Consider the following 21,113-nt stretch of genomic DNA (forward strand, 5'->3'; position numbering starts at 1 on the left):
AATATGAAAAATGTGGATGATGCAAGAGATAGCATAAAATATACTTCATAGTTTAATCTCTGGAGTTAGACTGTTCACAGTTAAGTCCTGGCTCTGCTTTGTGACAAGTTACTTACCCTTGCTGTGCCTCAGTTATCTCATCTGTGAAATGGAAATAATAATAGTAATCTGACCACAAGGTTGTTAGGAGGATACAGTGAGCAGTATAGGTAAACACTTTTAGAATGAGAGTCACATTCTTCTTCCCCATATCCCTATTCTGATTAATCACTGCTTTGGGCACCTCTGTCCTTCTAAATCAACTTATGGCTAAGTGTGTTCTAATACTATATCTGAACATACGTGTTTGTAGGTTGCACTATTTATTTAGAAATCAGAAATTCCTTGGACTTTCATATTGGGTGAAGTGCTTGAATAGGTATTATTGTTAAGGCAGTAATAGCAATTCTGAGGAATTCACAGTGCAGCTGGGGTTCTCTGGAAATTTCTACGAAGCTTTTTTCCTCTTGTAAGACTTTTTTTGTTTTAACTTTTTGTCCACTCATCATGTCCTACTTCCTCAATGCTATGCCGTACCTCCTCCCTTCACCTTACTTGATGCTTGTGTGGCCCTTGGACTCAGTTTAATAACCACCGACCTGATCTCCTAAAGCATCAAATACCACCACCTCCAAGTTTCCCCTAGGTAGTCAGCTTGGATATCAAAATGTTATCCTGTGGTGTCTCTACTGTCAGTGTTTTAGTGAAGAATAGATAAAGATAGTCTCTTGATGCTTCATAGCCAGAAATGAAATGGCAGTAAAATCTATATCTGCCATTGCCATTTCTTCCTCTATACAAACCCACTGACTATTTTGGCTTAACAATTCTGTCAGCATTTGGAATTTTGAAGCTCTGCTGTGAGAGTAGTAACTACAAGGTTAGAAACAAAAAGGGTGTAATTCAGACCTCGAGGTAGCCCTGAAGTGAGGGTAAGTAGCAAGAGTCAGCAAGGTAGGCAGGGAAAGAAACTGGATATACTGCCCACCCCAGTTTTTCAAAATTCTACAATTCCATCTTTTTCCTCCCATTTTTAGCCACTTGGGGCTGGTTCTATTTGTATTGCTGCTCAAAACATGCTCAGAACTGATGACTTTTTTCTTCCTTCTAGTCAGTGTACTTGGTAATGCTGAATACTCAGAGAGAGCAATAGAGTGTTCTACACCATGTTTATTATTCAAGTGCACGTTCTGGGACTTTCTGGGACTCCTCATCACCAGATTCCTGACCTTCTTTTCAATCTGTCTGGCAAGTGCTCAACTTGCATAATTTCTTTTAGTCAGTAATGAAAAACTGAAACTTGCAATTAACTCCCAAGTAAGAATTATATATCTATGTGTATGTGTGTGTGTGTGTGTGTATATATATATATATATATATATATATATATATATATATCCTGAAAAGTGATCTTAAAAGATGCTTCAGTGAGGACTGATTTTTTTTTTCATTAACCATCTCTTATGATACCAATTTGCTCCCTTCTACTTCCGGAAGAATGCAAATTAAATCCACTCTGTCAATAGCAATTTCTGGATATTAAAAAGGACCTAGTTATATTGTTTTTTTCAGCTTCTGCTCAGAAATCAACTGTAGAGGATATAGCACCAAATTCTTAGCTTGACATTCAAAGCCTTCCACAGAAGGCTCCAACTCTCCATCCTAGCCTATTCCTTCCAAGCTTCTTACTCCACCCAAATGGACAGGCATTTTCAGGGTTTGCTAACTGTAGAGTGGGCTTGCCTAATGTGATGTTTTGCATATGTTGTTGTGACTTCAACTTAGCAGAACTCTCCACCTCTCTGCAACCTTCAAAAGCCATCTCAAGGCCTGTCTCCTCTCTCAGGTGGTCCCAGTCTACTGTGACATTGCCCTCCTGAATTTACGTTCCTTATTTTTGGTCACATTAACTTGGAAATTAATCACGCATGTCCTCATAATTTTTCTTCTCATGTTTTATTGCATTTTCATTCTGGTTTTATTTATTAACTTATTGTTTATTGCTTTTATTGAAATTGTTAGATGCTAAACTTATTGAGGTCAAGACAAAACCATGAGATTTTATATCTCCCATGGGATTCATTTATGTATCTGGTTCATACAAATTGATCAATATTTTCCTATCAGGTTGGTCCTTGCTGACAAGGGATGACATTGCAGAAATATATCTAGTGCTGAGGCTTAAAACATGGATTTTTCCTTCCTTTATAGAATTGTAAAGCAGTCCCATAATGTGAGAAACACTGTTTATTCACAGTGCATTATTTAAAAAGCAGATTATCTGTTTTTCTCCTTCATGTCTCCTCTCTCAACCTCTTACTCAAATTCTTTTTCTCATTTCTACTCATTGTCAAAACCTACGCTGTTAGGCTGAAGGCTGACTGCTACGCAGCTTCTAGGTGTCACAGGCAGAGATATGTCTTTCAGTTGATAACACTCACTCAAGGGTTAACATTTAGAGCTTAGAAATGTCTTTAGACAAGCTAATTAAGTAGTAGTTTGTATTGTGTTTGTGCGTGTGTGGTTGTGCGTGTTTAACAAAGTAAAATAAAATTGTGGATTTTTGGGAGATTCTGCCATGAAGAGGTTAAGAGGATTGTAAGTTGTTTTGTAATTTGAACGTTGAGGTGGTAATGCAGTAAATGCTGACCAACAAACAGGCATCAGAGGGTCTGTGTAAATGACTCCTGGCTCATCCTATGTCCATCTGCTCCTGCCTCTTCTCACCGCATTGCCCTGAATTTTAAAAATTCAAACTTAAAATAGGAAATTTCTCGATTTTTTCCCCCTGAAGCTTGTCAATGATATAAATGTTAGATACATGGTTCAGTAATATATTTTTTAAATTTCTCAGTAAGCTATTCTAAAATTAGCTTTCTAATTGTGCAAATTGCTTCTTCCTCTCAGCTCTGTGCTCTTTGCCATCTTTACTGCGGTCCTCTACCTCCCTCCCTCCTTCCCAGTTTTCCACTAGCAAACAAACCCAGCAGTAATTGCTAATGTCCAAGCACGTAATTCCGGCAGCATTAGGCTTTTCATTTGACGCAACTACGCAGAGAGCTGTCTGGACATGCAGCATGAAGTTAAAGCATTTTTAAAGATTCCTGCCCATATTTTCTTCTCTCCTCTCATCACTAAAACACAGTTGTTTATTTTGTCTGCAGATGCAGAGTTATAAACTTCTTTTATACATTTAAATACTCTTATATAAATGTCCACCCGAATAATTTTACATCCATGCACAATAACAGATCAACATATACATACATGGAAACATGGTCATCCACAAAAAGAAAAAAACACTAGGAAATAATTAAACAGCTAGGAATGAAATCGCCTTCTGTATATGAACAGGGAACTTTAGTATCTGTAGTTTACAGAAGATTGGAGGTATGACTATCTAAACACAATCCAAGGTCTCATTTGGGGTCCTTTAAGGGGATCATTATAGCATTTCTTTAATGTGTTGTATAGATTCTTACATATGACGCTGTTACTCTTTTTTGCTAACTACTCAAATGGCGTAATTTTGATACTGGTCATTTTATGCTAGTTATATATATATTAAACAGAGAGGAGTATCCCTGATGACTTTTGCTCTCTCAGATGCTCCAAGCCTCAGAAGAGAAAATGGTTAAAGTAGTTATCACCACCTCAGCAAAATTCCGCAGTGCCATAAGAGAAATTGCAGTAGATCTTTTAGGTCAGAGTTCAGTTCCAGTCTAACACCATGGTTCTTTACCTGCATTACCCTGAAGGACATAACTGGATTCTTCTGAGGAAGACCAGTCTTAATGTTTTCAAAATCTAAAGCTATCAGCCTGTGATAACCAATACTGATAGGAAAGACTTCCAGTAACTCTGAAACCATGGCCAAAGAGGTTATACAGTACAGGACCTGTAATATTTATCAGATGTGTTTTTGTGGATGAATACTTGTGTTAATACCTGATTGCAAGATGGGGGGAGAAGGAAAATAAACAGTGATTCATTTTTAAAGTTGATTCTGCTTAGTTCAGCTAATCTCAAATTTTTATCAAATGGAAACATAGAGAGACGTATCATTCCTATAAACAGGTAGCACTGGTTTCTTCATACATACACTACTCATGCCCACCCAAGATCTGTAGACAGATCTACTCTGTGTTAAAAAACAAAACCCTTGATACCGTGCTGAAGGATAAATGCATATTTTAAAAATGTATTTATTTTCTACCTAAAATAAGAGGCAGAGGGCAACACAGAAGATTTCCACAAGTAGACTATTATTTTGTTGAAGCTGTGAAGGAGGTGAGGAGGGAAGCAGAAAATTGTCTGCAAAGGAGTCTCTGTGAGCAAGATTTATTTCTTTCTTGTTTTCTTTTAACCAACTATGACTGCTCTATTAAGGGTCTCCGTAAGACCGGGGCCTCAGAGAGACAATTTGGTCTCCAGCCCTGGCACATCCAGCCCTGGCCAGGCGTTTCTGCCGCAGGCAGATGCGGCGTTGCGGCCGGACCGCTGTCCCCGGTGCTGAAAGGTCGAGGGCGCCCGCGCGAGTCCTTGGTATTGCTATCCAGGGTGCTGAGCGCGGGCAGCCGCAGTCCCCGAGGCCAGCCCACCCGCGCCAGCCCTCCGCAGAGCCCTCCCACCCGACACGACCCGCCCGCCTCCCGCCAGCCTGCAGTTGACGTGGAGCAGGCGGCATAAATCAAGTCCGCGGGGCATGGAGGTTGCTGTCGCTGCAGCAGCTCAGCTTGCCCGGGGCGGGAACTCCCCCTTCTTTCGCTTCCCCAGCACCCACACCCTTAATTCTTCCCTGGATAATAGCATCCTAACGACAACAGTCCTAATAATAGGGTTAGAACTACAGGGGGGAAAAACCCAACAGCCCTAAACATCTCTGAAAACTGCATCGCAAAATGGAAGGAAGAGGGGGTCCCACTACTGTTTCAAAAGAGTAAGTTATTAACCTCGCTCTTCCTCCCTGTCGCTCCATTTGCAGGGCTCCCGTTTCCCCTTCCCCCAGCAGCTCACCTCAAAAACACTTTATAAAGCCCCCACCAGACGTGCACACACGGAATACCGCACCCTAAGTGCACCAATACTTGCATTTACCCAAGCCCATTCGGACTGCCCAGCTGCTGTCCCTTCTGGGTGTGCAGCCATCCCGAGCCAGAGCCACGATCTGGGGAGGGGGCTTCTTACCTGGGCTTCTCGGGAGGATGTGTTCTCCGGGCCTCTGCAGGTTGCAAGTGTGGAGGAGCCGCCGAGCAGGGAGGGAAGGAAAGACTGCGCCTGACCTCCCCGAGGTTTCGTCTTCAATGCAACGTGAGCTCTGCCCTCATCAAAGATGGCCGTCCGTTTTGACGTCAGCAGCTTTTAATAGCCGCCCGGCGAGGGGCGGGAGGAAGTGGGGGCGGGGCACCGGCGGGGGCGGGGGCGGGGCCCGAGCTGCGGCGCGCTTGACTCGGCTCCCGGTGCGCTGCCCTGCAAACGTCCGTGTTTTCGCCTTCTGTGAACACCCGAACGGGGCGATTCTTATGACTCCATTTTAACACTCAGTCCTGGGCAAACGCGTTCACCCCGCGACTGCATTCCTGATGTTCTCTGGTGTCTGTGTACACATATGTATATGTATATATGCATGTGTGTATATGCTTTATAGTACATGTACTATATGTATATATTTGTGTGTGTATGTGTGTATAGATGTGTAGATATATATTTCCCCACACCCCCACCCCGTTCAATGGAGTCTGTGGTTCAGTCATCCAAGGAAAGGGGAAGGCAGAGGGGGGGTAAACGGTAGTGATGGGAGGGGTGGGGGAAAATTTTCAGCGGCGATTTGTTTCCTCCAAAGAGGGTCCGGAGGGGCATCCCCGTCCACACTCGCCGGCTCCATATATGGCCAGGCTACGTGGGTTGCTATTTTTATGAGTGACTTCTTCATGCTACCGAAGCAGCGTCGAGGGCTTGCAGCTGTCGTTGCCGTGGTCAGCCGGGGAGCGAGGCTGGCGCACGTTATTTTGAAGTACGTCAGAGCCAGGCTCCCTGAGCTGTGGCGGGAGTGGGGGGAAGGAGCAGGGAAGCGGAGGTGGCCCCGCCGGCGTGGGCTTGCAAAGGCTGGGGGATACAAGTTGAGTTGCTTGCCGAGGGCAAAACCGGATGACGCTGCTGTCGGTGGCATTTGCAGTCGGCACTGGGGTTGCGTGCTGGGTGTCTTAGGGGTACCCTACGGAGGCAGGGATGCCCCGAGGAAACCGTCCTGACGGCCGGGAGGAGGTGGGGGCTTAGGAACTAGGATGGCTGGGACGCGGCCGAATCTGGTGGTTCACTCAGTACCGGTGCAGGCCGCCTCGGGGGCCCGTGGATGCTCAGATCAGGGCGGGGAGACAAAGGCTACTTGTGCTGGTCATATTAGAGATTAAAAATGATCATGATAAAGCAACAATCCTGACTGTCCTTCCTGGCCGTGCACCGGCCCGGGGAAGGGGTGGTGCGCGGTTAGCTCGGCGGTGGCCGCCTCCCGGATGATTCACAGGTGTTGGGGAGGCTGTCGCGGGGCTCTCCGCGGGGAGGGCGGGCTGGGGAGCGCGTGGGAGGTGGGGGACCTCGTCTGAGGAACTGTTTGTACTTTTCCGGGAAGGATGCGATTAGAAGTCGTGCCTCGCAATGTTAAAACTTGATGGCCTCTTTTAGGCGATGGAAAATCCTTGTCTCGCTTAGGAGAAACCATTTAGAGCTGGGTTCGGATAAACGGCGTACAACCGCTCCCCTGCACACACCCGCCCCACCACACACACACACACACACACACACACACACAAACACACACACACACACACACACATCACATCACATCTCGCTGGCCTGAGAGCTCAAGCAATAATACGGCCTTTGATTGCACTCTATTGCGGAGGGAGGGAAGCAGGGAGGGGGGAAAGGAAGAAGAGTTGTGAAGGCGCTGCGTTTAGAAAGAGTGGGGCTGTTAAGAATTTGATAAAGGACACCTTTAATTGAAATCAGTAGACATCATTGTTTCTTGAAGATTCCCTGACCTGAAAGGTTTTTTTATTTGACATATTGTTTGCCATAATAATTAACAGTGTTTGGATGTTTATTAAAGCCAAACTCCTTAAAAAAAAAAAAAGGCATGTTACTGAAAGTTTTTTACTTAAATATTCATTAAACACTTAGGATTTCTGTACAATAAAGAAGAAAATATGCAAAGTCCTTAGATACTTAATTGCCGACAAAAGTCTCCTGATTACGGCTCTTAACTTTCATTATAAACCAAGCTGGAATACGGGGAAAGTGGCAATGAAAGCAATGTACTGCAAAATCCTTTATAGTCAGATTTTTTCCTCCAAAATGTGACACTTTAAAAAAAGGCAGTATGCGGAAGTTTGAAGAGGAAAAAAAAAAACCTGCAGAGAGAGAAACAAAATATATGTATGGCCCTCAGACTAGAAATCATTCAGGCAGAAAGTTTTGTGAAGGAATGGAGGAGGCGGGGGATTTTCCAGGTTAAAAAAAAATAAAAGTTAAAAAGCAACTACGTCAGTGATGGAGGCTTCTCCTGCAGGCAAAAGCTGTGTGGCAGTCACAGGGAAGGACTGGCTTGGTATCTGAGTTTTCAACTGCTGATGGCCAACACTGACATCTTTTAAAATGACAGATAGGAAGAGAGAGGCAGACTGTTTCAAGGCATTAAGAAAATACCATGGACCCTATAGGATTAGCTGGTGGTGGTGACAGCATTTTCTGTTGCTAGTGCTTGTTTTGAAAATGATGCTGTTTGAGAGGTTCTTCATCTTGCTCTCGGAAAGATAAAAAAGTCTAATTTGAGAAGCATAAACATTGGGTACATAAAAGTCTGCTAAGGATAACCAGATAACCCTAAAATGTATTTTGAATATGATAATGAGATTTTTTTCCCCCTAGGATTTTCTCATGGCATGATTAAAACAAAACAAAAACAAACAAGAAAACATCATCATTTTGCCAGTAGGGAGCCGACAGATTCATGTTACTCAGGGTTTGCAAAGGCCTGAACCATACAGGGAAGGAACCATTGCTCCAAAATGGTTCAGCTGCTGTGGGTTATTTCTACAAAGGACCAACACACAGAGTATCTAATGGTTAGGATGAGTAATGAGAAAATTACCTGCTTGGCTAGATGGATATTTACACTATGATAATTCAAGCCTCCGAAAGCTTTTTTCGGTACATTATGCCCTGAAGTATTCTGGTTTGCAGTAGCTCTAGGTTCAATGTATTTAGCTTGTCCAAGGTAAAGTGCAACATTCGTTGTTGACTCAATAATTACAATTTCATAAGGAATAGTAATAAAAACTTGTCTAAAATCCCATGTGATCTTTCCAAAATCAACTTGGAAATAGTTTAGAGATGGCCCAGCTCAGAAGCCCCCTCTCTAGGGTCCTCCTTTGGGAGATGCCTGGCACTCTATGACAGTGTTTTCAAAACACTGTGAGGGCACAAGAATATTCAGCTTGGGTGCAAGAATATTCAGTTTGATATAACAGCCGTTTTGATTCCTTGTTTGCTTTCTACATGGTTTGCTTGCCACTTTCTCTTCATATATTCTTTAGTCCTTCACCCAGTCCCCCACCCCATTTATATATAGTGAAGTACCTTAAAATGCCTAGAGTAGTTTAGCTCTAGGTTTAAACTATCTAGTCTGTCCTTGTTCCCTGAAGCCTCTAAGGTGGATATATATTTGTGAGCGGTAAAAAGAGAACCAGGAATATTAGTTACTCTTTCTGTATTGCCATGTTAAGAGAAAATATGACTGTGCACCCAGAATGTTAAATAACATTTATTCTTTACTACAGACAGTATCATGGGAAGGAAGAAGGGGAGTTCCCAGCAGCCAGAGGCTGGATGTTTCCACACTTTTGTTCCTTGATGCACCAAAATTACAGCCTTCCTTTTACAATGCATCCTGGGACCCTCCCCAATGCTGAGACATGCTTGTGGTCAAGTAGAAAGGAAGTACCTGTGACAATCAGGAACAGAGAAGCAGAGAAAATGATAGTCCAAATTAGTACATTTCAAAAAGGCTATTTGATAGGGATCACAGTATTCTTTAAGTAAATCTTTTAGGAATCATATTCATTCTGCAACCTCTTTGTATCTCAGTTATCTCTTAGGTAAAATGGAGACAATAATTATACCTAATTGACAAGGAAATTATGAAGCACAGAGTATCATATGAAGTATTGGCTAAATACAATAAGTCTATCATTTTGATGAGACTTTATTTCTCTAAGACATGACATGTAACTTGGCTTAATATGGAGGATTGCCTTTTTTCATTAGCTGTTAACTAGATATGTATCAATCATACTAGGCCTTGGTTTTTCCATCTGTATGAACTTATTCATTTACTCAGAATCGAACATCTGCCATATGCTTGGCACTGGGATCTAGGAAAAATTGAGTAGGGCATTGAGGGTTAGAGGGGTTAAATTACCTGGCCAAGGACACAGCTAAGAAGTGGGATATCTTAGGTTTGAACCCCGGGGCCCAAACTCATAATTACTATGTTTTAGTACAGCCTCCTCCAGCCCATCAGACTCTCTTTTGCCCTCTGCAGCTACCTTCTCTGCCTCAAGACATTGTGGCTTGTGTATTCCTTTTCTGGTTAGTGACTTCAGGGTTTCATTTGATAGAGGGATGAGTATGATTTACAGGTTTGGTTGGGTGAATAACAAGGTTTCGCTGGGGCTAATTTAAAGAAAGAGATCTAGGCTGTTAACCTGCAGCAAACAGAAACAACATATTCAAAGGACAGGAGTTCAAATTACAATTAAGGAGGGAATTCAGAGATCAATATTCAATAAACAGCTTAAATAAGAATCAGGGCATAACATGCTTCCAAAATATATCGGAGTGAGTCAGCCAGAGGTCAGAACACAATGGCAATATGGATCAGTGGTTTTGAGGCAGATGATACGAGATCTTCAGTAAGAATTGATTCCATGGGTAAAGAACTCTGAAGGTGAGGATCGGGTTAAGCTGGGTTGAAATGAATGACTCAGGATATACCTGGGAATGGAGCAAGAATATCTCGTGCCATTTTATTGATACTAGCAGAGAAGGGCATCACAGTTCTGCCAGTTCACAGGCACCAGCCTAGGCAAGGCACATTCTAATACATAAGCAGATTGCATCAGTGATCTCTTGGTCATGTCTAATGGACTTTTCATCTTTATTGACTTCTAGGTTCACCTGACAGCATATACTCGCTCCTTCCCTTCTTAAAGCTCTCATTGTCAGGTGTCTTCACCTCTGTTTCTCCCTTCTTTGTTGGCTTTTCATTTTCCATAGCAGATGGGTTGAAGCAGCAAAATTGTGATGCCCAGCAGGTTAAGCTGGATATTTCCTTGAGTCCTGCACAAGCCCCCTGGGAGCTCCATATGTCCATGGAAACTGTCCTGACTCTCCACCCTGAAAGCCTCTGTGCTCTCAGCCAAAGAGAATAAAAATTGAACAGCTTTTATTTGTATAGCTTTGTGCTAAAGAAATATAAAGTATTGCAAAGAGCTGTCACACACATGATCTCATTTTATTTTTGCAACAACTCTCTGAGTTATGTATAATAGTAATTATTATTTTAATTCCGATTAATACACGATTATCTTACATCATGCAACCAGTTGATAATGGAGTTAGAATAGGTACTGAAAACTACCTATTCTAAATTCCATGTCAGAAAATACAGAATTCTGATTGGTCTTCCAGGATTCTCTACTGACCATGGTACATCAAGAGACTCAGTGTTCTATTTCTTTCTTCACATGTTGTCTTCAAAAAATCTGATTCATACCCTTGAGTTTAACCATAATTTTATACATTTGACTTTTAATTTCCTATTCCCAGTCTCACTCACTCTTGTGAGCTTCAAAGTCATATTCCTAGCTTCTTAATGGACTCTCTTATCTGGATGAATCAAAGGTAGCTGAAACTGAACATATATATGCATAAGTTGATTCTGTACTCTGTAAGAATCTACTTCTATTACATTCTTAATTAACATTCTCTTCCGGTGTCCTTTCTTCCAAGCTAGTATGCTCACAAACATCTTATTTTCACTCTCCATTGCTGGTTTTGCTTCATTTTCTCAACTCCAAGGGTTCAAGACTTGGAACTTTTCTCCTCTCTACATAATCATTCCCTGGTAATTTTATCCATTTCCAGGGCTGTGAGTAGGACCTATGTGTTGATGCTTTTATCTTTGCATATTCAGCCCTAATTTATCTCTTGAACTGTATCGTGTATGTACAACTTTCTACTCAATATCTGTGCCTAAATATAAGGCAAATATGGACATCTAACTTAGCAAAAGCAGATTTCAGATTTTTTAACCTCAAGAGGCTCCCTTCGTCTTAGTTCTCTATACTAGAGAATTACATAGACATTCCTAGTCCCTGAGGATGAAAATCTTAACATCATTTCACTGACGATTTTCACATTCATACCTAATAAATAATACTCGTTGCTCTACTGTGAAAATACTTTTCAAGTCCAGCTACTTCTCAGCACCTCCACAGAAACCACCTTAGTTTAAGTGGCCATCATCTCTCTCTTGGGATATTACAGTAGCCTCCTACTGTGTCTCCTAGCACCTGTATTTCCTCTACATAGCTGCTGCTGCAATGGTACTTTTTAAAGGACAAATCTGATCATATTTCCTTTCTCAAAACTTCAGTGGCTCCCATCACACTTAGAAGTCCTTTTTTTTAACCCTAAAATATCATGCTCCTGGCCACTTCTCTGGACTCATTTCCCAACACTTCTCCATCCCAACCACCTTGGCCTTCTTGCTGTCCATTGAACAACCAAGCACACTCCTGTCTCAAGACCTTTGTATTAGTTATTATTTCTACCTGCAATAGACTCCCCCAGGTCTTCTCAAGTCTCATCTCCTCAAATGCCACATTTTCAAAGGAGCCTTCTTTGACAGTCTAAACTAGTTAAAATTGCTAACCTCCATTTTTAAAAATTCTTTTATCCTGCACTATTTTTCTTCATAGACTTTTCTCCTGTTGACATTATATATATGTTTATAGCTACATATATATTTCCCAGAGGCAATGGTTTTCAATGGTGTTTGCATTTTCTTTGGTTACTTCTTTTTGTTTCCAAATAATCTGCAGACCTCACTTATTCTTGATTTATAAAATAGGCTATCAGTTGACTTCCTAATAATAAGGCTCTCTTATGTCACCTTCCTTTCTTCTCCCCAGCCTGTCAATAACAAAATTGTTTGTTAAATAGTCATTCAGCCATTAATATGTCTAGGTAAATATTGTTCACTGTAAGTAGTACCGCACAAAGAGTATGCTTCTTTTTTTTTTTTTAATCGTGCATATTTTCCCACTTTCCCTAGAGAAGCTCTTAGAAGCTTCATAGAGAAGAAAAACGGTGATTGCATACAAAGGAGTAAGAATCACAGCAAAACTGGACTTCTTAAAACAAATCGAGATGGTAGGAGTCAATGGAACAGATCTTCAAATACTGCAAGAAAAATAAGCCTATATTAAGCCAGAATATTACTAAAGAATGAAGGGCATTCTTTAGATGTGCACAGACTCAGGACAATTACCTCCCATGCACTGTTTTTGCAGATAAAAATATTTTCTAAGGATTATACCCTAACAATACAACAACTCACAAAGGAATCTATGCAAAGCAGGGGGACACAGGAACTTAGGAAATATTAGAACTAAGAATTTTTTTTCCCTAGGACCAAAACTAGGAAACAGCTATGGTAATACACTAGTGTAAAATTAGTTTATTTGACAAATAGTGTAGTTTAATTGGTGGCTAATTCTAGTATCAACGTGACAATGGTATAGGTATCTCCTCTCAGTAATGAAAAGAAAATACCCCTATAAATGACAGGAAAAACAAAAGCTGTATTATGTATTTTTGGTCCAAATATGAAGTCAATTATATGAGACAATTTTGAGCATTTTTTGATGAAGTTTAAGGATATCTTTTTTATTTTTCCTTTATCTTCAATATATATATATATTTTTGAGATGGAGTCTCACTCTGTTACCCAGGCTGGAGTCCAGTGGCACGATCTCGGCTCACTGCAGCCTCCACCTCCTGGGTTCAAATGATTATCCTGCCTCAGCCTCCCAAGTAGCTGGGACTACAGCCATGTGCCACCATGCCCAGCTAATTTTGGTATTTTTAGTAGAGACGGGGTTTCACCGTGTTGGCCAGGATGATCTTGATCTCTTGACTTCATGATCTGCCTGCCTTTGCCCCCAAAATGCTGGGATTACAGGTGTGAACCACCGCGCCTGGTCTATCTTCATTTTTTTTTTTTTTTTTGGTATGAAAATGTAGTGCCACAGAGACATTTCTTCATTTCTTCTTTAAAGACTTACCACCCTACTTGGTTCTGCAATAACTACTATTTTTATAGTCATAATGCTGTAAATGCTCTTTTTTGATCTGTGAAGTTTAAATTAAACTGTAGACCAAGAATAAATGACTTACTATTTACCAAGCAGAATCTGGATATTATGGGGCCTAACATATAGAAGTAGTGAGAGAGCTGTCAGATGTGAGAAGTAAAGGAGAGGGCTTAGGAGAGGCAATGTAGAGAGGGTTTATAATGCAGACACCCAAATTTACTCATTTTATATGGTAAAGGACTAAAAGAATCAGTATAAAATTGATAGAAGGAAAAATAAAATTTACTCATGGTGTAATTATATATAAAATTACATGTATAATTATAAAGTTAGCCAACAGAAAACCAAAAAGTTTGGTGGTTGTATAAAGAAGAAAGGGCCAATAAAATGATCTTCTCATTTTTTCCATAAAGGACAGTTTATATCTTATTTAAAATTGGTAAATCAAGAAATAAAAGATATTATTTAAAACTAAGGTTGTAAACACCAAAGATAACTTGAAGCAGAAGGGTTTTTTTTTTTTTTTTTTTTTTATGTTTTTTTTTTTTTTTTTTTTTTTTTTTTTTTGAGATAGAGTCTCACTCTGTTGCCCAGTCTGGAGTTCAGTGGCACGATCTTGGCTCACTGCAACCTCCGCCTCCTAGGTTCAAGTGATTCTACTGCCTCAGCCTCCTGAGTAGCTGGGATTACAGGTGCCTTCCACCATGCCTGGCTAATGTTTTGTATTTTTAGTAGAGACGGGGTTTCACCATCTTGGTAAGGCTAATCTTGAACTCCTGACCTTGTGATCCACCCGCCTCGGCCTCCCACAGAAGCGGAAGTATTTATTTAAAGATGGTTACTTCTGGAAAGGATAATGAGTAAGGTGCAAGATTTTATTTTATTTAAACAATCTTCATTATTGTTTTCATGTAAATGTGTTACTCTTTTTTAAAAGAATGGCAATAACACAATTATTTCAAAAAGCTTTTATACAAGCTCTCCTGGTTTGGGTGGGCTGCAAAGTTCTGTCTTCACTATCCTATCCTATAATGCTTTGGCAACTCCAATACCTTTTTTATTCAGTATGCCAAAATGGCATTGCTTTTTAAAGTGTAGAGAAAAAAATGATTCCTTGAAATGTATTTTTAACCCCTTTGTTTTCCTGGACAATGCTAAGGAAAGATACTGAGATTAAAATGGAAATATGAGATATGAGAACTGACATCTATTCAGGAGATCTGTTGGAGCCAACATTTTAATAATAAAATTATGATTATGGGAGAGCCACTTTGGGGAGGGTTGAATAAGGACCTCTGAAAATCTGTTCCTCCATAAAAGCAGCAAGAACACTCACAAAAATTGTTAAAATAATGTTTTTTAGAAATCTGGAAATTAACCAAAGGTTTGCAACAATCTGAGGAACATTTATTTAAGAAAAATGTCTGCATTTTGGTAAGAACAAGAAACTTTGTGGCATTTAACTTGCCCCATTGCCATTCCCCTTTCTGAAGCTTTATAGCAACCTTGAAAACCAGGAACCTACATGCCATTTGGAGGAGAACAGAATTGATTTGGAGCTCCCCAGAGTCCCATCCAGAGAGAATTGTCACTATTTAACTTGTTTGAAAGTTTCCTGAAGGTGAGGATCATAAAACTACCTATTGGGCACAATGTTCATCACCTTGGTGACAAAATAATCCATACCCCAAACCTCCATGATATGCAATTTACTCATGCAACAAACCTACACACGTGCCCCCTAAACCTAAAATAAAAGTTGGAAAGAAAAAAAGTAAAAAGAAAAAATTAAAAATTTCCTCAAAACTACCACTCTTGAGGCTTATCTTTATTTGATGTCACTTAGAACTCATATAATGTAAACATTATCTCCCCAAAGCATTCGTCAAAAACAATCAGCATCAAAAGTTTCACACAGCTGCTGCCTGAGGCAGTGATAATGGCTGGGACAAACAAGAAGTTGACCAAAAATCTTAAAAGGAAATGCTGGAAAATGAGATGTTCAATAGGCTGTTTTGAAAAGTTCTGACATATTCCTGGGAATCTAGAAAGCCATGCACATGCATAAAGCTGAGTGCTTGCCCCGTGTTCTCTCACCTCTGCATAACCTGAGACTGCATAATCAGGAAGCAAAGATTAAGGCAGCTTTGTAACCTGCCTGGTGGAGCATTGAAATATTACTCCAAAAAACAGATACACAGAACTTCTCAGCAAAGATTATGAGCCTTATTAGTACAAAATACATAAAAAAATCTGTGTCCAAGCATGAGCTGAACATTAAATTAGCTGAGCAAAAACTTCAGGGCCACATGCAATAAAGAAGACTTAAAGTATTTCAGCAAAGACATTTCTACATTAAAACATAAACAGCAACAATAACTCAAAGAAGGAAGTGCCTCAGCTGAAATGGAGGGACTAGAAAATAACTCAAATCCACATAAAAAATTAAAGACTACCAGTAAACGTAGGTATGAAGATAAATATAAAAGCCACCTTTATTATGTTTTTTTATTCTCCTACCTGAATGAAAGTACATAAAGCAATAGTTGTAAAACTGTGTTGATGAGTTTATAATGTATAAAGATGTAATTTATAGGAAAATAATAGCATCAAGGAGCAGGAGGGAAGAGAGCTATGTCAGAGCAAAGTTTTAGTGTACTATCAAAATCAAGTTGGTATTAATTTGAACATGGTTTTAAAACCTCATCACATTAATCGTATTTCCAGCTATGCACAGTGGCTCACCTTTGTAACCTCAGCTATTCAGGAAGCAGAGTTGGGAGGATCCCTTGAAGACAGGAATTCAAGTCCAGCCTGGGCAACATAGTGAGACACCATTTCCAAACAAATAAGACAAACCCCAACAACCACCATTATAAGCAATATAGGGTGGCTTTGCAGACCAGGACCATTTTGCTTGCAAATTATAGCAACCACACCACAGTAACTTAGGCACAAAAGGGAATGTATTGGCTTACACAGTTAAAAAGCCTGGGATCAGGTCTATAGTTTCAAGCAAAGGTGGATTTAGGTGCTCAAACAATGCCATCAGGAACTTACCTCTCATCATCTCTGTGTTTACTTCATTCTCACCTAGACTCAGCCAGTTATCATCAACAGCAGAAAAGAACATGCCACTTTTCTACTCATTCCAACAAAATCCCTATTGTTTTTAGTTAGTCAGACCTGGGTCATATATTCATTCCCAGAACCCATGATAATTCCAACCTGACACACAACGACTAGGAGTGGGGAAGGAAACTCCTTCCAAGGAAAAATCAGCATGAGGCAAACAAGAAGGAAATGCATGTTGAACAATCAAAATACCAGGTACTCATCACAGAGAGCAGAGCCAATTGACAGTGGAAGATACTGAGTGCTTGGGTGGGAGGTCAGAAACTCAGCAAGATGCTGGGGCGTGAAGGGTTAATTCATCTAATACAACAAATCTGGCTATAGATGCTTTCCCACTGGTATAATCCTGTTGCGATTCTTGCTAAAGCTGTGCTTCTCAGATTCTGATTTAGTGGATCTGGAATTGAAGTTCAAAAGTCAACATTGCTAACAAACTCCCAGGTGATGCTGATGTTGCTGGTTAGTGGACCACATTGTAGTATGTTGCTGTGCTAAAGTATCAATGTAAATAATCTCTAGCTGTGGTGAGTTCTGCATCTTAATTGCTCTGCCCTTGAATTGGTGGGAGGTTGGACGATTCTGTATTCTTTGTCTGTGTGCCCTTGGTAGGCTCCATCCTGCTATTATTCATTTGTCTCAGGAGGATTTGGGGATCAGCGGCAGGCTTTCTACCAGAATTATGGGCTTCCTCATTTCTCTACCCCAGGACTGCATGAGTTTAAGACACTGGACCAAAGGAGAGCCTTGGCTTGCAGTTGTGGAAGGTTAATTAGCTGGGCCAAGATCAGCATTTTATTTAATAAAAGAGTCAGAGATTACTCGATTTCTTGCTGCTCACTTATTGCTCTTTGGCCATAGACTAAAGAGATTTGCCAAAGCCCAGATGACTATAGTTGCAGGAGTGGGCCCTGCTGAGGCCAGATTCAACCAGCAGAACTGCCAAGTTGACCCATAGGTTGATGAGTCACACAAAATGGTTGTTGTGAGCCACTGAACTCGCGGGAAATTTCAATACTATATTATTATGGCAATAGGTTACTAGAAGACTATTTGTGTGGATCTGGGATTTGTTTAACTTCTATAAGCCTCCGTTTCCTCTGTAAAATGAAGATCAACTCATGTAGGATTGTTGTAAAGATTAAATAGAATAAGAAAGTGGAAAAATTTAACCCAGGATTCCAATACATGGCCAAATTAGCACTACAGTTTTTCCTGTGCACAGCTACTCTTCAGGAAGACTCATAGAGAAAGAAACTTCCTGGTAGAATTAAAAAGAGATGGTGTAAAAAAGACAGAAGAGAGAAGCAGTGTTTATTATTCCCTTTTGATGACAGGTGGTTTCAGAAATTGTCCAATATATTTTCTAGAATTCTATCTTCTCTACCAACTTATGTGGTAAGTTTTACTATTCCCTTTTCATAGATAAAGAAACCAAGTCTCACAAAAGTGAGCTGATTTTGTTAAAGTCAGATAGTCAATGATAGAGGACATGGGATTAAAAAAGCAAAAATACTAAAAAATGAAAAATAAATACAAAACTTGATCTTTCACTTTAAATACCTGACTCCACTATTAAACCCCAACTCAACCCTTGATCACATTACAGCTTTCCTTAAAATATTTTTATTCAGAGCTCCCACTACAGAGTAAGAAAATAGATGCCTTAACCAAACGTTTCAAAGATTGTTTCTGCTTTTTCTATTTAACTTAATTTATCGTCTTTCTTTCCAGAACCAGTCTCTCTCTCCATCTCTGTTTGAATTTCTCCCTGACTCTATGTCTCTCTCTCACTCTTTTCTCTCTGACTCTTTCTCTATCTCTTTCTTTCTCTGCCTAGCTCAGGCTGTCTTCGGATCCCTGTAGTTAAAATGCAAGTGGAAAACAAGTGACTCAGCAAGCTGGATGTTAATTTCTTTAGTTTATTTGTTCTTAAAGAAAAAGAATCCTCTTGGCAGCATATCTAGAAAGAAAGAAATGAAAATTTTAAGGCTCTTGTGGGAAAAGCGTCTTAGGTATACACAATCTATATGGTATTTTAAAATTCAACCAGGCAGGAAAACAGGCCACAGCTCACAGCAGAGTTTAAATAAACCTCTTTATCAATTTGTGTTCACTTGAATGAGCCATTTCTTTTTTCAATGTTTAGTGTCTGTAGGAAATCATTCCTAGACCTAGAATTGCTTTTTTTTTTTTTTAAAAAAAAAGATAGAGTCTTGTTCTCTCACCCAGGTTGGAGCACAGTGGCATGATGTCGACTCACTGCAACCTCCACCTCCCAGGTTCAAGCAATTCTCCTGCCTCAGCCTCCAAGTAGTTGGGATTATAGGCACCCACCACCATGCCTGGCTAATTTTTGTACTTTTAGTAGAGACGGGATTTCACCATGTTGGGCTGCCTAGTTTCGAACGTCTGACCTCATGTGATCTGCCCACGTCAGTCTCCCAAAGTGCTGGGATTACAGGCATGAGCCACCATGCCCGGCCACTAGGATTGCTTTTGTTAAGTTTGATTCTTCATCTTTATCTGATTCTTGATCTGTATACATATAGCTTTTTTGCTTTGTATTCATAGAAACAAAAGACTGAGAACCATGTTTCTATTTGGTGCCATATGCCCTAGATTTGGATGATGTATTGGTCAGCACAGGCTATGTTATACTGCAGTAACAAACGTCCTCATGCTTATAATGGCTTAATACAAGAAAAAATTATTTTTCCACTTGCTATGTGTCTAATGAAGATTAACAGAGCCTTTCTTTATCATACTCACTAGTGGATATCTGCTGATGGAGACTCCAACTTGGAGTTCCATGATTGTCAATGTAGAGGGAAAGGGGGAATGAGACAAGCACAGGTACTCAGATGATTCTTCTGGAAAAGATATTCATTACACTTATTCATGTTTAATTGTGCAAGCCAAGTCATGTGGCCTTTTTTAACTTTAGAGAGTGGGGAAGAGAGTCCTCCCATATCCCTAGAGAAGGAGAGCCAGGAGTTTTATAAACAGCTTTAATAACGAGCCCAGATGGTTTCCCTGAAGGTCAGGTAGGGTCCTTGCTTCTCCTGGACCAATAATAAAACAGGATCCTGGCTGATTCACTTTTCTCTTAGGTGAACTAACTTCTTTTCTTGGAAAGAAATGATGTCATATCTTATTATACAGCTTAGAAGGTTAACATGTATAAGAAATGTCTGTGCTTTGAAAAAGGTAACACAAAATTTTATTCTTTAAAATAATATGTACCTGGGGATAATGCCCTTCGAAATAAGCAATGTCCTTTTTTTAGTTATTTCTTACTTCTAATGTTACCTGGAAAAAGTCTTACATTGCTCATACTCTTTTTTTTTTTTTTGAGACGGAGTTTCGCTCTTCTTACCCAGGCTGGAGTGCAATGGCGCGATCTCGGCTCACTGCAACCTCCGCCTCCTGGGCTCAGGCAATTCTCCTGTCTCAGCCTCCTGAGTAGCTGGGATTACAGGCACGCGCCGCCACGCCCAGCTAGTTTTTTGTATTTTTAGTGGAGACGGGGTTTCACCATGTTGACCAGGATGGTCTCGATCTCTCGACCTCGTGATCCACCCGCCTCGGCCTCCCAAAGTGCTGGGATTACAGGCTTGAGCCACCGCGCCCGGCTGCTCATACTCTTTTTGGAGTTATTAACTTTATTTTTAACCTATAATCCGTAATTACCACTGAACTCCAGGAAGTTAAAGTTTCGTTCATATCGGAGATGTGAAATTTGACTTTCCAAGGTGAACTGAACCTTCAAATATGTAAAATGTATTTTAAGAAATTGCATGCATATGTTTAAATTTCAGCCAAATAAAAGTCCTCTTTTGATTTTCTAAAACGTTTATCATATTTTCTACCAAATAGGATCGACAGAATTTGACTTAGAAAGCTGGCACATAGCTTCATGGAAGCAGTTTCTAGAGCAGTGCTATCCAACATAACTTTCTGTGATGATAGGAATATACTATAGCTGCCTTGTCCAATAAGGTGACCACTAGCCACATGTGGCCATTTAGTGCTTAATATGTGGCTACTGCCACTGAGGAACTGCATTTTAAATTTTGTTGAATTTTGGCTAGTTTAAACTTATATAGCTGCACAGGCCAGTGCTAGTATATTGAATAGCACTGCTCTAGAAATTGAGTTTTCAACCAATGTTGATTATTGTTGGATTTTAAAAACCGAAAATGCATTATTAACATGAAATAAAGGAAGCTCACATGTGCATCCTGGTCTGCTTGCTGAGAACCTGAGATTGCCACAGGGGTGTTTTCTAATTCTGGGGTATGAGCGTCTTTGAATTCCAGCAACCTGCAGAATCACTTATTTGGGAATAGACTCTGGGTTAGGCCATGCTGGGTGGCAGTTCTGGACTGTGGGATGGGATAGAGGTCAAGCTAGAGATTATCCTCAACCAGAACTATTATGTTAGTCAGTTTGGTGGCCTGATACCCTCTCCTGGTGAGACCTATGGGCTCCAGGAGGTCA

At 40.4% G+C, this 21,113-nt stretch overlaps 2 protein-coding genes across 4 annotated transcripts in view; one reads left to right on the forward strand and one right to left on the reverse strand.

The window, feature by feature from the left end:
• The window catches only part of SNAP25 (synaptosome associated protein 25), an 88,076-nt gene extending 82,699 nt beyond the window's left edge, over nt 1-5,377 (reverse strand). The window contains exon 1 of one of the 3 annotated variants that reach the window (XM_074406242.1): nt 5,227-5,377. The gene's annotated coding sequence lies outside the window, so the exon portion shown is untranslated. The remainder of the gene's footprint in view (nt 1-5,226) is intronic. The other 2 variants (XM_003933203.4, XM_039479346.2) reach the window with 2 other exon arrangements.
• The window catches only part of LOC141585555 (uncharacterized), a 181,116-nt gene continuing 165,246 nt past the window's right edge, over nt 5,244-21,113 (forward strand). Inside the window, exons 1-2 of the mRNA XM_074405397.1 lie at nt 5,244-5,535; nt 5,860-6,052. Of these exons, the coding sequence (XP_074261498.1) occupies nt 5,244-5,535; nt 5,860-6,052 (485 nt within the window). The remainder of the gene's footprint in view (nt 5,536-5,859; nt 6,053-21,113) is intronic.

This window comes from Saimiri boliviensis, chromosome 9 (assembly GCF_048565385.1).
Source record: "Saimiri boliviensis isolate mSaiBol1 chromosome 9, mSaiBol1.pri, whole genome shotgun sequence".
Lineage (NCBI taxonomy): Eukaryota > Metazoa > Chordata > Mammalia > Primates > Cebidae > Saimiri > Saimiri boliviensis.